The sequence below is a fragment of the Triticum urartu genome, chromosome 3A (assembly GCF_056163025.1).
Source record: "Triticum urartu cultivar PI428250 chromosome 3A, HENAU_Tu73, whole genome shotgun sequence".
In the NCBI taxonomy this organism is placed as follows: domain Eukaryota; kingdom Viridiplantae; phylum Streptophyta; class Magnoliopsida; order Poales; family Poaceae; genus Triticum; species Triticum urartu.
In genome coordinates this window covers 147,509,556-147,519,719 of record NC_141875.1, presented here as the reverse complement: position 1 = coordinate 147,519,719, position 10,164 = coordinate 147,509,556, and the positions used below count along the sequence as shown (strand labels likewise).

Below are 10,164 nucleotides of genomic sequence, written 5' to 3'. Positions count from 1 at the left end.
AGATGGAGGGGAAGGTCGAATTCTACCTTTGGCTACTCCTGCAGAACAGAAATTGGACGGCGGATAGACTATTAGCGCGGAATTGGCCACATAATGATCGATGCAAGTTGTGTGATCAAGAGGCTGAATCTGCAATGCATTTGACGCTGGGGTGTTCTTTTGCAAAGGAAATATGGTTCCACTTCCAGGGATCTAACAGTAGGGTGTGGCGTATTGCGTCTTCGGCTAGCTCGATTACAGACTGGTGGAGAAGGCTATGCTCCGCACGCGGTCCGAAGAACAAGGTACAGGAGGATATCACGTTGGCGGCCTACATCGCCTGGCACCTGTGGAAGGAACGCAACAAGAGGATCTTTCAGCAGAAGGAATTGACTGTGTTCATGTTGGCTGATTTAATCAGCGATGATGTAAAATTATACGTTGAGGCAACTGGTCAGGGTCAGGTTATTGCATAAAATCTGCCCTGTGAGAAACATTGTGTATTCTTGAGCAGTCCCTATCCTATCCGGGGACATGTCCCAGAAGGATGTTGTACTGCTTGATTTTTCCTCTCTTCCACTATAATGCAAAAGCAGAGCTCCTGCTATTCCCGTCAAAAGATCCTCCCAAAGCCAAAAATCACATGGTCCGTGGTTCTGCACGTCCCAAACGAAAATGACATGTGCATGTTAAATCAACAAGCTAGTTACTTACTGATTGACTCGGGCACTTGTAGAAATGGATGCCAGGGAGCACAAAGTTGTACAGGTGCGTGCTCTTCTATATAGCTGGTAAAAAGAAATTACGTCCTACACTATCGCAATGGCACACAACAATGGTATCTGCGTTCATACTGCCAGAATCACGAAGGCCCACGCCTGGGGCAATTGTCGGCTCCATACTGACATTTGCAGCATGCACTTGCTTTTGTGCCAGGTTATACTGCCTATAATACATATATATATATATATACGCTACAAAACGATGTCTGACACCCATATACCCTAACTAGCAGCCTACTCTGATCCGAATCACGAAGGCCTGCGTGCCGTCGATGGCGTGGGATCAGATGCCGCTGCGTCCAGTGCTGCACTTCCCACTACATACGGATGTATAACGATATGTTTTAGAGTGTAGAATCACTTATTTTACTCTGTATGTAGTTCATGTTCGAACCAAGGTATTTAGGAACAGAGGGAGTAGAACCAAGGTATTTAGACGGTCTGCAAGGGCTATCAAATTTCTTAGATGTATGTCCTTTTAACCTTTTATCTTCCATGTTGCATATGAATTATGATACTATTTCCAAGAAAAAAATTGTAGTACTATATTTAATTCATATAGTTGTATATGTATTTCATTTTGCAGAATGTGTCACTGATAGATATGGATATTGTTAATTCATGTCGAGTTATCTTTTTACATCATATTTCGTATTGCCGTGACAATGCACAGACATTCAACTAGTTATATATGGATGTTTCATTAGATGGTCATTGTGGTATTTGGCACTTGCACCATCCTGACGCTGATGCTGACAATGACGGTACAAGCGCGTCGGTCCAAACAAAGGCCTTTTTTTTCCTTACGAAGATATATCTCCAAACTTCGATTTGCCCGTTGGTCATTGGATTGCGAATGATAGGTTATGTTCAGTGTGCATCAGTTTTAACAAATCCAGTGAAGATATGCCAGTGAATCCGGTAAAAAAATGATGTTATCCCATGTAGCTTCACCACCATCTTGCCATCATCTAAAACTCTAAGCTCCCTCGATGGGAGCTCTCATGGTGAATCGTGGGTGTGGAGAGTGTATAGGACCCTGTTTACAGTGGGTTATAGTTTTGTGTGGGCAGCTGGGTTTCTTGTGCGTCCATTTTGCTTTCGTACGTCTCCTTCATGTAGCGTGGAAGATTGTTGATGGCGGGGGTTAATCAGATTAGCTAGGCGCTGCATGCCTTCGTGGGCCGCTGAGAGTGCTCTGTTGTGCCTCCAGGAGAGGTCGGCTGTAGCGGCATGTCGGGATGACGGGTTGAATTGACAATGTTATAAATTAAATTGCTAAGAGTGCTATGAAGATATTTTAAGCTTATGGGCTTTATTTCAAATTAGTAAATGTTTTTAAATCTATGAATACTCTCTAAATTCCCACGCATTTAAAAAAAATCATGGTTCTTTAATTTACAACATTTTTTAAAATCCAAGATTTTTTTAAATATGCGAACATCTTTTTATTTGACAAAAAATAGCCGGCTTTTATAAGATAACAGTGGAGTGAGAGCAAACACAATATTACTAAGCATGCGAGTGGAGTAGAGAGCTGAGCTGGGCTAGCGTGAGATTTGTGGGCCAACCCATGTGAACTTTATATCAGCAATTCTACCGTTTCACCTTGGAATATGAGTTCAGCTCCCAAGGGGCTAACACAATGGCCACCGTCTTACATCATGGTCAAAATATGTAAAGACACCACACCCATTCATCCAACAACTCCATTTTTCTCTCAACACAAATATTGTCTTTATGGGCACTCTAGCACGATATGTGAATGCAAAAAAACACCATCATAATATAATTAAAAATCAGGTGCACACAGGTAAAATCAAAACAAAATAATCAACCACAGCAACTTGCTAGAGAGAAATATTCCACGAGTGAAAGTGGCGCGGCAAAGCGCGCGTTAGCCTCTAGTGCATATCTGAAATTGGAAGAGCTTGGAGCTTAACAAGCTGGAGACGTGTGCTCATGTTTCACAAGATGACAAGTCTCGTATTGGCACAATATTCTTCACATCAAGCTTGTCATAGGGCTAGTAAAAGGATCGCCGAGGCATTCATAAAAAAAAAAGACCAACCCAAAGACTAATCCTCGTTTGCTTTTCTTTATAGAAAAAACTTCGTGAGCACCGCGCGTCCATGCCGGGACTCAGAGGGTGTTTGTTTCCAGGGATTTATTGGTTTAGGGACTTAAAAAAGTCCCTATAAGTCCCATCTAAACCGAACAGGAGGGACTTATAGGGACTTAAAGTGGTCATTTGGGACTTATGAAATAAGACTCTCAAGGAGGGACTTATACGGACTTATAATTATAGTATGGTCTTTTAGTCCTTGTTAAGTCCCAGGAACCAAACAGTTAGGGACTTTTTAAAGACTTGTGACTTATAAGTTGGGACTAAAAAAAGTCCTAGGACTTACCAAACAGGGCCTCAAACTCGGGTGAGCTGACAGCAACCTCAGCTGCCCAGCCAACAGGTCGACGCTCCATCCTCACTAGAGGCATTCATAAGTTGCATGAATTGAGGAGTACAAATTATATACTAGCAATTTGGTGCACGAGCGATGCTATGCACACGATGGTGTCCGAACGATTTGTGAGCGATCATATATATCAGTCCGTCCATGCACATGAATGAAGTGCATTCGACGGCTGGATTCGGCGTTGTTCCACTGTCGTGCATGGCGTGTCGTCCGCAACACTGGGCACTTTCGTTTGGTGCACAGTCTAGTGTTCTGTGCCACCTAGACTCGACCGCAACACTGGGCACAAATCTTTAATCTGTAAGCACCAATAGACGATGGATACATGCACAATATATCTCGTGCATGATAGAAAATCATTTCTGTTTCTTCAAGCAATCCCAAAGTCGTGTCCACGGTGGCAGGTGCAGCTCAAGGAGACCACGGGTCCACGGCTTAGCAACCAGATGCAGCGTGGCCTTGAGCCGGACGGACAACCCATACAGCTCGCTCATGTCCAGCTTCGCCCCGGCCGCCGCCGCCGGCAGTTCCCAGTCGAAATGGTACAGCAGGCTGGCGAGCGCCAGGTCGATCGACGGCACGGCGAAGCCGACGCCGGGGCAGCCCCTCCTTCCGGCGCCGAAGGGCACGAACCTGAAGTCCTGCCCCAGGACGTACTCCGCCGGGCCATCCGCGAACCTCGCCGGGACGAACTCCTCGGCGCGCTCCCACGTCGCCGGGTCGCGGCCGATGGCCCACGCGTTGATCACCACGCGCGTCCGCGCCGGGACGCGGTAGCCCAGCAGCTCCGTGTCCTCCAGCGTCTCCCGGGGCAGGAGGAGCGGCAGGGGCGCGTGCAGCCGGAGCGTCTCCCTGATCACGGCCCTCAGGTAGCTCATCTTCTCGAGGTGGTCCTCGGTGACGTGGCCGGCGCCATTGACGGCCGCGCGAACCTCGTCCTGGAGCTTGTGCATCTCGGATGGGTTGTTGATGAGCTCCGCCACGGCCCATGTCAGAGTCGTGTAGGTCGTGTCGGTGGCCGCGGCGAACATGTCCTGTTTCATCAACCGTGTAGAAAGGCATAGGGTTACATTTCATTTCATTAATTTGATGACGGTGATGGTGAAGCTAAATAGTTGTAGCGCCAACGTTGCGTACCAGGATAATGGCCTTGATGCCGACCGTGTCGAACCGGACACCCCCGGAGTCTTCTCCATCGTCCTCGCTGACGTCCAGCAGCACGTCCACGAAGTCCCGGTGATCGTCCTCCCCGTCGCCAACGAGCCGCCGTCCTCTGCCGAGACGCCGCTGGCGGTGGTCGGAGATGACCCGCTCGAGGAGCCCGTCCATCACCTTGCGCGCCCGTGCCACCTTGGCGTCCAGCCCCATGAGCGTATCCACCCACGCCAGCCACGGGACGAACTCCCCCACCGTGGCCGTGCCCAGCAGCTCCTCGAACTCGGCGAACACCTCCGTCAGGTCGTCGTCGATCCCGTACCTGCCATCGTCGCCGAACGCGGCCCGCGAGATGACGGCGCTGGTGTAGGATATGAGCTCGTCGGTCAGGTTCACGACGTTATCCTCGGGCCGCGAGCAGCAGGCAGCAGCGCGCTGGACGCGGTCGACCAGGGCGCCGGCCTCCTGCTCCCGGACGCGGCGGAAGGAGGCCACGCGGCGGGCGCTGAGGAGGTGGAGCACGCACACGCGGCGCGCCTGCCGCCAGTACTGCCCGTAGGGGGCGAAGGCCATGTCGCGGCCGTACAGGAGGCGCTCCGCCATGCGCACCGCGGGGCGGCTGGCGAAGGCCAGGTCGTGGGTCTTCATGACCTCCAGCGCCGCGTCCGCCGAGGAGGCCACGACGGTGGGCACGCCGCCGAGGCGCAGGAGCATGACGGGGCCGTGCGCCTCGGCCAGGGACCGGAGCTTCCGGTGCGGCAGGGAACCGAGAAGAGGGAGGTGGCCAAGGACGGGAATGCCCCATGGCGACGGAGGCAGGCGCGCGCCGCCATTGCTGCGGGATGGACCAGGCTTCTCGGTGAGGAAGAGGAGGAAAGAGACGAAGATCGGCACGAGCAGGGTGAGGAGGAGCAGGGGTGAATGCAACAATGCAAAAGGCGACGAGGCGTCCATGTATATGTCGCACTGCGACGCGGGTACAGTGCACTCTGCTCATGTTTATATTAGTTGATGTGCGTGTCTTTCTTTCTTCCCTTGCCACGTCTTGTGTGTGTTCTTTCGCATCTTTTCAACTTAGGTGATGTGCATGTGTTCTAATTGGATGTGCAATCACAGTAGGGTTCATTCTTCGGTGGCCGTCCATTTGTGCGTGTCCACTGAGTTCACTCTAACCTTATCGCTTCAGACGATCCATCCCTTTCATAATTTCTATCCAAAATACAGAAAATGAAGAAAGAAGTCCACATCACCCCCTGTGGTTTCAGAAATCGGCTAACCCACCCCCCAGCTCTGAAACCAGTTAACTAATCCCCTGAAATATCTAATACCAGCCAAGGCACCCCCTAATCCCAATTAAAGTGGTATCTGCCGATGGTTTTGCTTGCGTGGCTGTACAGGATGGCCACGTCGGTTTGGTAGGGTGGGTCTGAGACTTAACTGCTCCTCCGGTTTGTTTGGGCATCGTCTCCCTTATTTCCTTTCGACGAGACGGCGGCGGGGCAAGACGGGATGATCGCCGCTTGAAGGTAGCAGCGCGACGACTCCAGGAGTCCAGGTTAGGCGCTCATCTCTTTCATGCCCAGCACACACGTACTTCTCTGTGTTGACTACGCATTGAAACTTGCACACCTGCAAGGTTGCAACGACCCTTTCTAAATTTAGATGTCAGACGCCAACTATATAGTCCTCGATCAGTCCAGTGATTAGTACTAACGCACCATAGTTTCACCCGAGTAGTGTTTGCTGAGTTAATGTATGTACACCAAGATTATCTCTATGCACTTGAACAGTCTAGGTTCTGAAGATTTTAAAGGACTTTTTTCAAATTCAGAAAATACGATTTGGGTCCCTTCAGACCACTGCCATTTTACTAGTTTTGTTATTTTTTTCCATGAATAATCTCGACTGACGTTTTAGTATTTTCTCAATGGTACTTGTGTGATCACAATTAAACAACTAGTCGGCCGTCGAGCTACAGTACACATTGAAATAGCTACTCTGCAATCAGTAGTTTTCTTTCAGAAACCTGCTGGACTTAACAGTCCATAACCCAGGTTGATGCCTGTCTGCATGTACTCTAGAAATAATCAACTTTTGCAAAATGCTCTGTGTATTCCAGGATGCATGCATACCTTTAGCATGAGCATGACGGGGGCATCATAAATTTTGAAATACACTAAACTCATATAAACTCTGGTACGTATGTTTTAGAAATTTGTAAGTATTCAGAAGCAATAATAATTTGTGTTGCTATACTCATTTTAACAGGATGGTTTTATGCTTGACTGTACATTAAGTTAGAGGTTTGACTATTGAAACAGTTTATATCCGGAGGGCCTATGTATGTGTGATTTGTCACCGGTTTGATTGCATAGGGATTCGATCTTATATATGTGCAGAGCGCTTATATATGTGTTGTATTTTGTTGTTATTTCGCAGATATGAAACCACTCGGTTACCTATCTGTTCGGCAGGCAGAATAAGGAGAGGGACAACGAGAGGAACAATGTTCAGAAGAGAAGAGAAATTTAGAGGAATGTAGAGGAGATGCAGAGGAGATGCATGAGGTAGCTGAAGATGCACATGTATTCCATCGACCCCAGAAGTTGCCAGTTTCTAGGAAGGTTGTGAAGGGAAGTGGCTCCATAGCAGGAAAATCAAAGGTGGCTGAAGGAAAAAGAAACAAAGGGGGTGAAGATGAATCCACAAGCAGTGATAGTGATTATGAGGTTGATTTAGAAGAAGAAGAAAATAGTTCTGCCGATGACGAAGAAGCAATTGAATTCAAAAAATATGCAAGGGAACTCAAGAGCAAGGTCAGGAATAAAATGCTTGGAGAAGAGGATGAGAAAGTAGTTGATGTGCCAGAGGATTTCCTTGTCCCAGAGGATTGCAAGCTTGATGATGGTGATGGTGATGTGACACCCTATTTTGACAGCGCAGACGATTTATCTTATGATGAAGCAAGTGACACGGATGACATGCCTAAGAGGAAGAAGACAGAGCACAAAGTTTATGATAGCACTTCTGAAATTCCTTTATTCTCTGTTGGTATGGCCTTCCATGACAGTAGGGAGTTCAAGAATGCATTGGTCAAGTATGGACTGAAAACATATCACCACTTGTTATTTCCAAAAGATGAGAAAAGGAGAGTAAGTGCAAAATGCAGTTGGCCTGGCTGTCCTTGGAGTATTTATGGGTCCATTACTAGTAGGTCTGATTGGTTTCTAGTATGGAGGTACAATAATGAGCACACTTGCATTCCAAGAAGGGACAACAAGCTGGTCACATGTGGTGTCATTGCAAAGAAGTATTTTAGGCAAATTAGGGACAATCCATCATGGAAGGCAGAGCACATTCAACAAGCTGTTCTTCAGGATCTAGTAGCTGATGTGTCCATCTCCAAATGCAAACGAGCAAAGAAACTTGTTATGGAGAAGATAATTGATCTATCTGATGGTGAGTATGCTCGGGTTTATGATTATCAGCTTGAGTTGCTTAGAAGCAAACCCGGTAGCACTATCGCAGTGACATTAAATCCAGAAATTCTTAATAGTAATGTGTTTGAAAGAATGTATATGTGTTTAGATGGTTGCAAGAAAGGATTTCTTGCAGGATGTAGAAGAGTGGTGGGGCTAGATGGATGTTTTTTGAAGGGCGCATTCAAGGGGCAGTTGCTTTGTGCAATTGGCAGAGATGCAAATAACCAGATGTATCCAATAGCTTGGGCAATAGTAGAGGTTGAGAGCTATGAGTCCTGGTACTGGTTCATTGGGTTTCTTCAAAAAGATCTCTAGATAAACAACAATGGTGAAGGATGGGTTCTCATCTCTGATCAACAGAAAGTGAGCTAAATTTTGTTACTCATATTTTTGTTATTACATATATGATACATAATTAATTATCTTACTCTCCTATTGTCCTTATGGATGTGAGATTATTTGCTTATGTCAGTTTTTTCTTCCCTTATGTAGGGTCTCATCAGGGCAGTCAATGAGCTTGTGCCTCAAGCAGAGCATAGGATGTGTGCAAGACACATTTATGCTAACTGGAGAAAAGAACACAGGGACAAGGTCTTTCAGAAAATGTTCTGGGCATGTGCGAAGTCATCAGATAGAAGCCAATTCAATTACAACAGGGCTAAGCTTGCACAAAACACAGTAGAAGGAGCGAGAGACATGATGAAAACCGCGTCGGAGCATTGGTGTAGGGCCTACTTTAGGATTGGCTCTTTCTGTGACTCAGTTGAGAACAACATGTGTGAGTCATTTAATAATGCCATCATGAGATCAAGGTTCTACTCTGTAATAACGGCAATGGAAATCATTAGAAAGAAGGTGATTGTGAGGATCCAACAAAACAGAGCAAAGTCTCAGAAGTGGCATGGAACCATTTGCCCAGTCACAATCATCTCAACCTCCATCTGCATCATCTTCTTATCAACCAACACCTCGGTCGAGATCTCAGCCAATGTCAAACCAATCAGGATTCCAATGGTGGTTATATGGCAATAATTGACTGCTAGTTACCTACCTACATTGAAATAAATATGAACTTGTGGTACATCATTCACTGTTATGCATGCTCTGGTTCATGCTATATTATGTAAAACTGGTACTAGTAGCACTTGTTCCCTGTTATGTGACACATATACTGTTTTGCGATGTGGGCATGACTTGTTCTTATGTGATTTCACTGCTGTGTTTAGAAAAATTTGTTCTTCCGAAGTAAAGCTGAAACAGTACAGATAATTGTCGTCATGTCTTGTTTATTAATTTTGCTATTGCCAATTTGCAATAATGATGGCGAATGTAAATAAGATGCTGCCAATTTGCAACCATGATAATTACAACAACAGAGTACTTCCAATTCACAAAAGCTTTCATTCATGTTAGAAGAAAATATTGCATTCAGATTACATATATTGGTGCATATGCAACAGTTTGTAGACTCAGAAGTACATTCCCTAAATAAAATGCTTTCTCTGAAGTCTCTTTTTTCAACTAGACTGGGACAACAACACCAGCAAGAGAAGATAACACTTTTTGCATGTACTGATTCTCAATCTCAACTAAACTGAATTCTCTCTTCTCATAGCATTAGTATATGCCTACAAAGAGTATAATGTACACCATTTGGGCCCCTGAGATGATTTTGGGTGTAGTTTTCCTGCAAGAATGGATGCTCTGAGCAGCTTTCAGTTTGGGCTCTGCCAAATCAAGGTCTATTCGGGTCATCTAGGAGAACAACTTGGTGAAATTGTTGACCTTCTCGCCCCCTCCAACAGCAAGGTGTGACCTGCGTCCCTGATGATCTCTAGCCTGGATTCCTTGCCAAGATGTTCGCACTAACCAACAAAAAAACGCAACCACTGTTATTCTCTTCTCCATTTGAAGAAAAGCTATGTTGTTAGTATCATACAGGATTCATGTAAGCTAAAGTACTACTCGCATTTTACCTTTCAGTTTGTAGCAAAAATTCGATGGGGAACACCCAGCCCTTGTCTCCCTTGAGAAGTAATATAGACAACAAATTGAACCAACGACGCATTCTACTCGTAAAAAAATTCCAACGAAAGCAAAACAGGGCATTGACTTCAAAAAAGTTTAAAGTTCAGTATATCTGCATCTGTACTGTCCCAATTAAAACTCACGATGTACATTGAACATAAACTCCAAGATGAGATTGTGCTGCTCCGTTCAGCCATGGCAAGGGCGCTCCTTGTTCAAGGTGCTTCCAGGTCATGGGAGAATAATGGATCAGGGGAGGAGAGG

General features: G+C 46.2%; 2 protein-coding genes across 3 annotated transcripts; one reads left to right on the top strand and one right to left on the bottom strand.

Moving 5' to 3' along the window:
- Positions 1-3,548: 3,548 nt before the first annotated feature.
- On the bottom strand, positions 3,549-5,394 carry LOC125543344 (cytochrome P450 71A1). Its single transcript, XM_048706660.2, has 2 exons — positions 4,373-5,394; positions 3,549-4,269 (listed from the first exon to the last, which is right to left on the bottom strand). Exons 1-2 carry the CDS (start codon positions 5,342-5,344, stop codon positions 3,592-3,594), a joined length of 1,650 nt encoding a protein of 549 aa, XP_048562617.1. The 5' UTR covers positions 5,345-5,394; the 3' UTR covers positions 3,549-3,591.
- Positions 5,395-5,497: 103 nt separating this feature from the next.
- On the top strand, positions 5,498-9,080 carry LOC125543343 (uncharacterized). 2 transcript variants are annotated; one of them, XM_087546658.1, is made up of 4 exons: positions 5,498-5,945; positions 6,830-7,849; positions 7,979-8,235; positions 8,365-9,080. In XM_087546658.1, the coding sequence occupies exons 2-3, from the start codon at positions 6,949-6,951 to the stop codon at positions 8,185-8,187; spliced, it is 1,110 nt and encodes a 369-aa protein (XP_087402784.1). In that variant the 5' UTR covers positions 5,498-5,945; positions 6,830-6,948; the 3' UTR covers positions 8,188-8,235; positions 8,365-9,080. The 2 variants fall into 2 exon arrangements, with proteins under 2 accessions (XP_087402784.1, XP_048562616.2); XM_048706659.2 differs by having other exon boundaries at positions 6,830-8,235.
- The last annotated feature ends 1,084 nt before the right edge of the window (positions 9,081-10,164 follow it).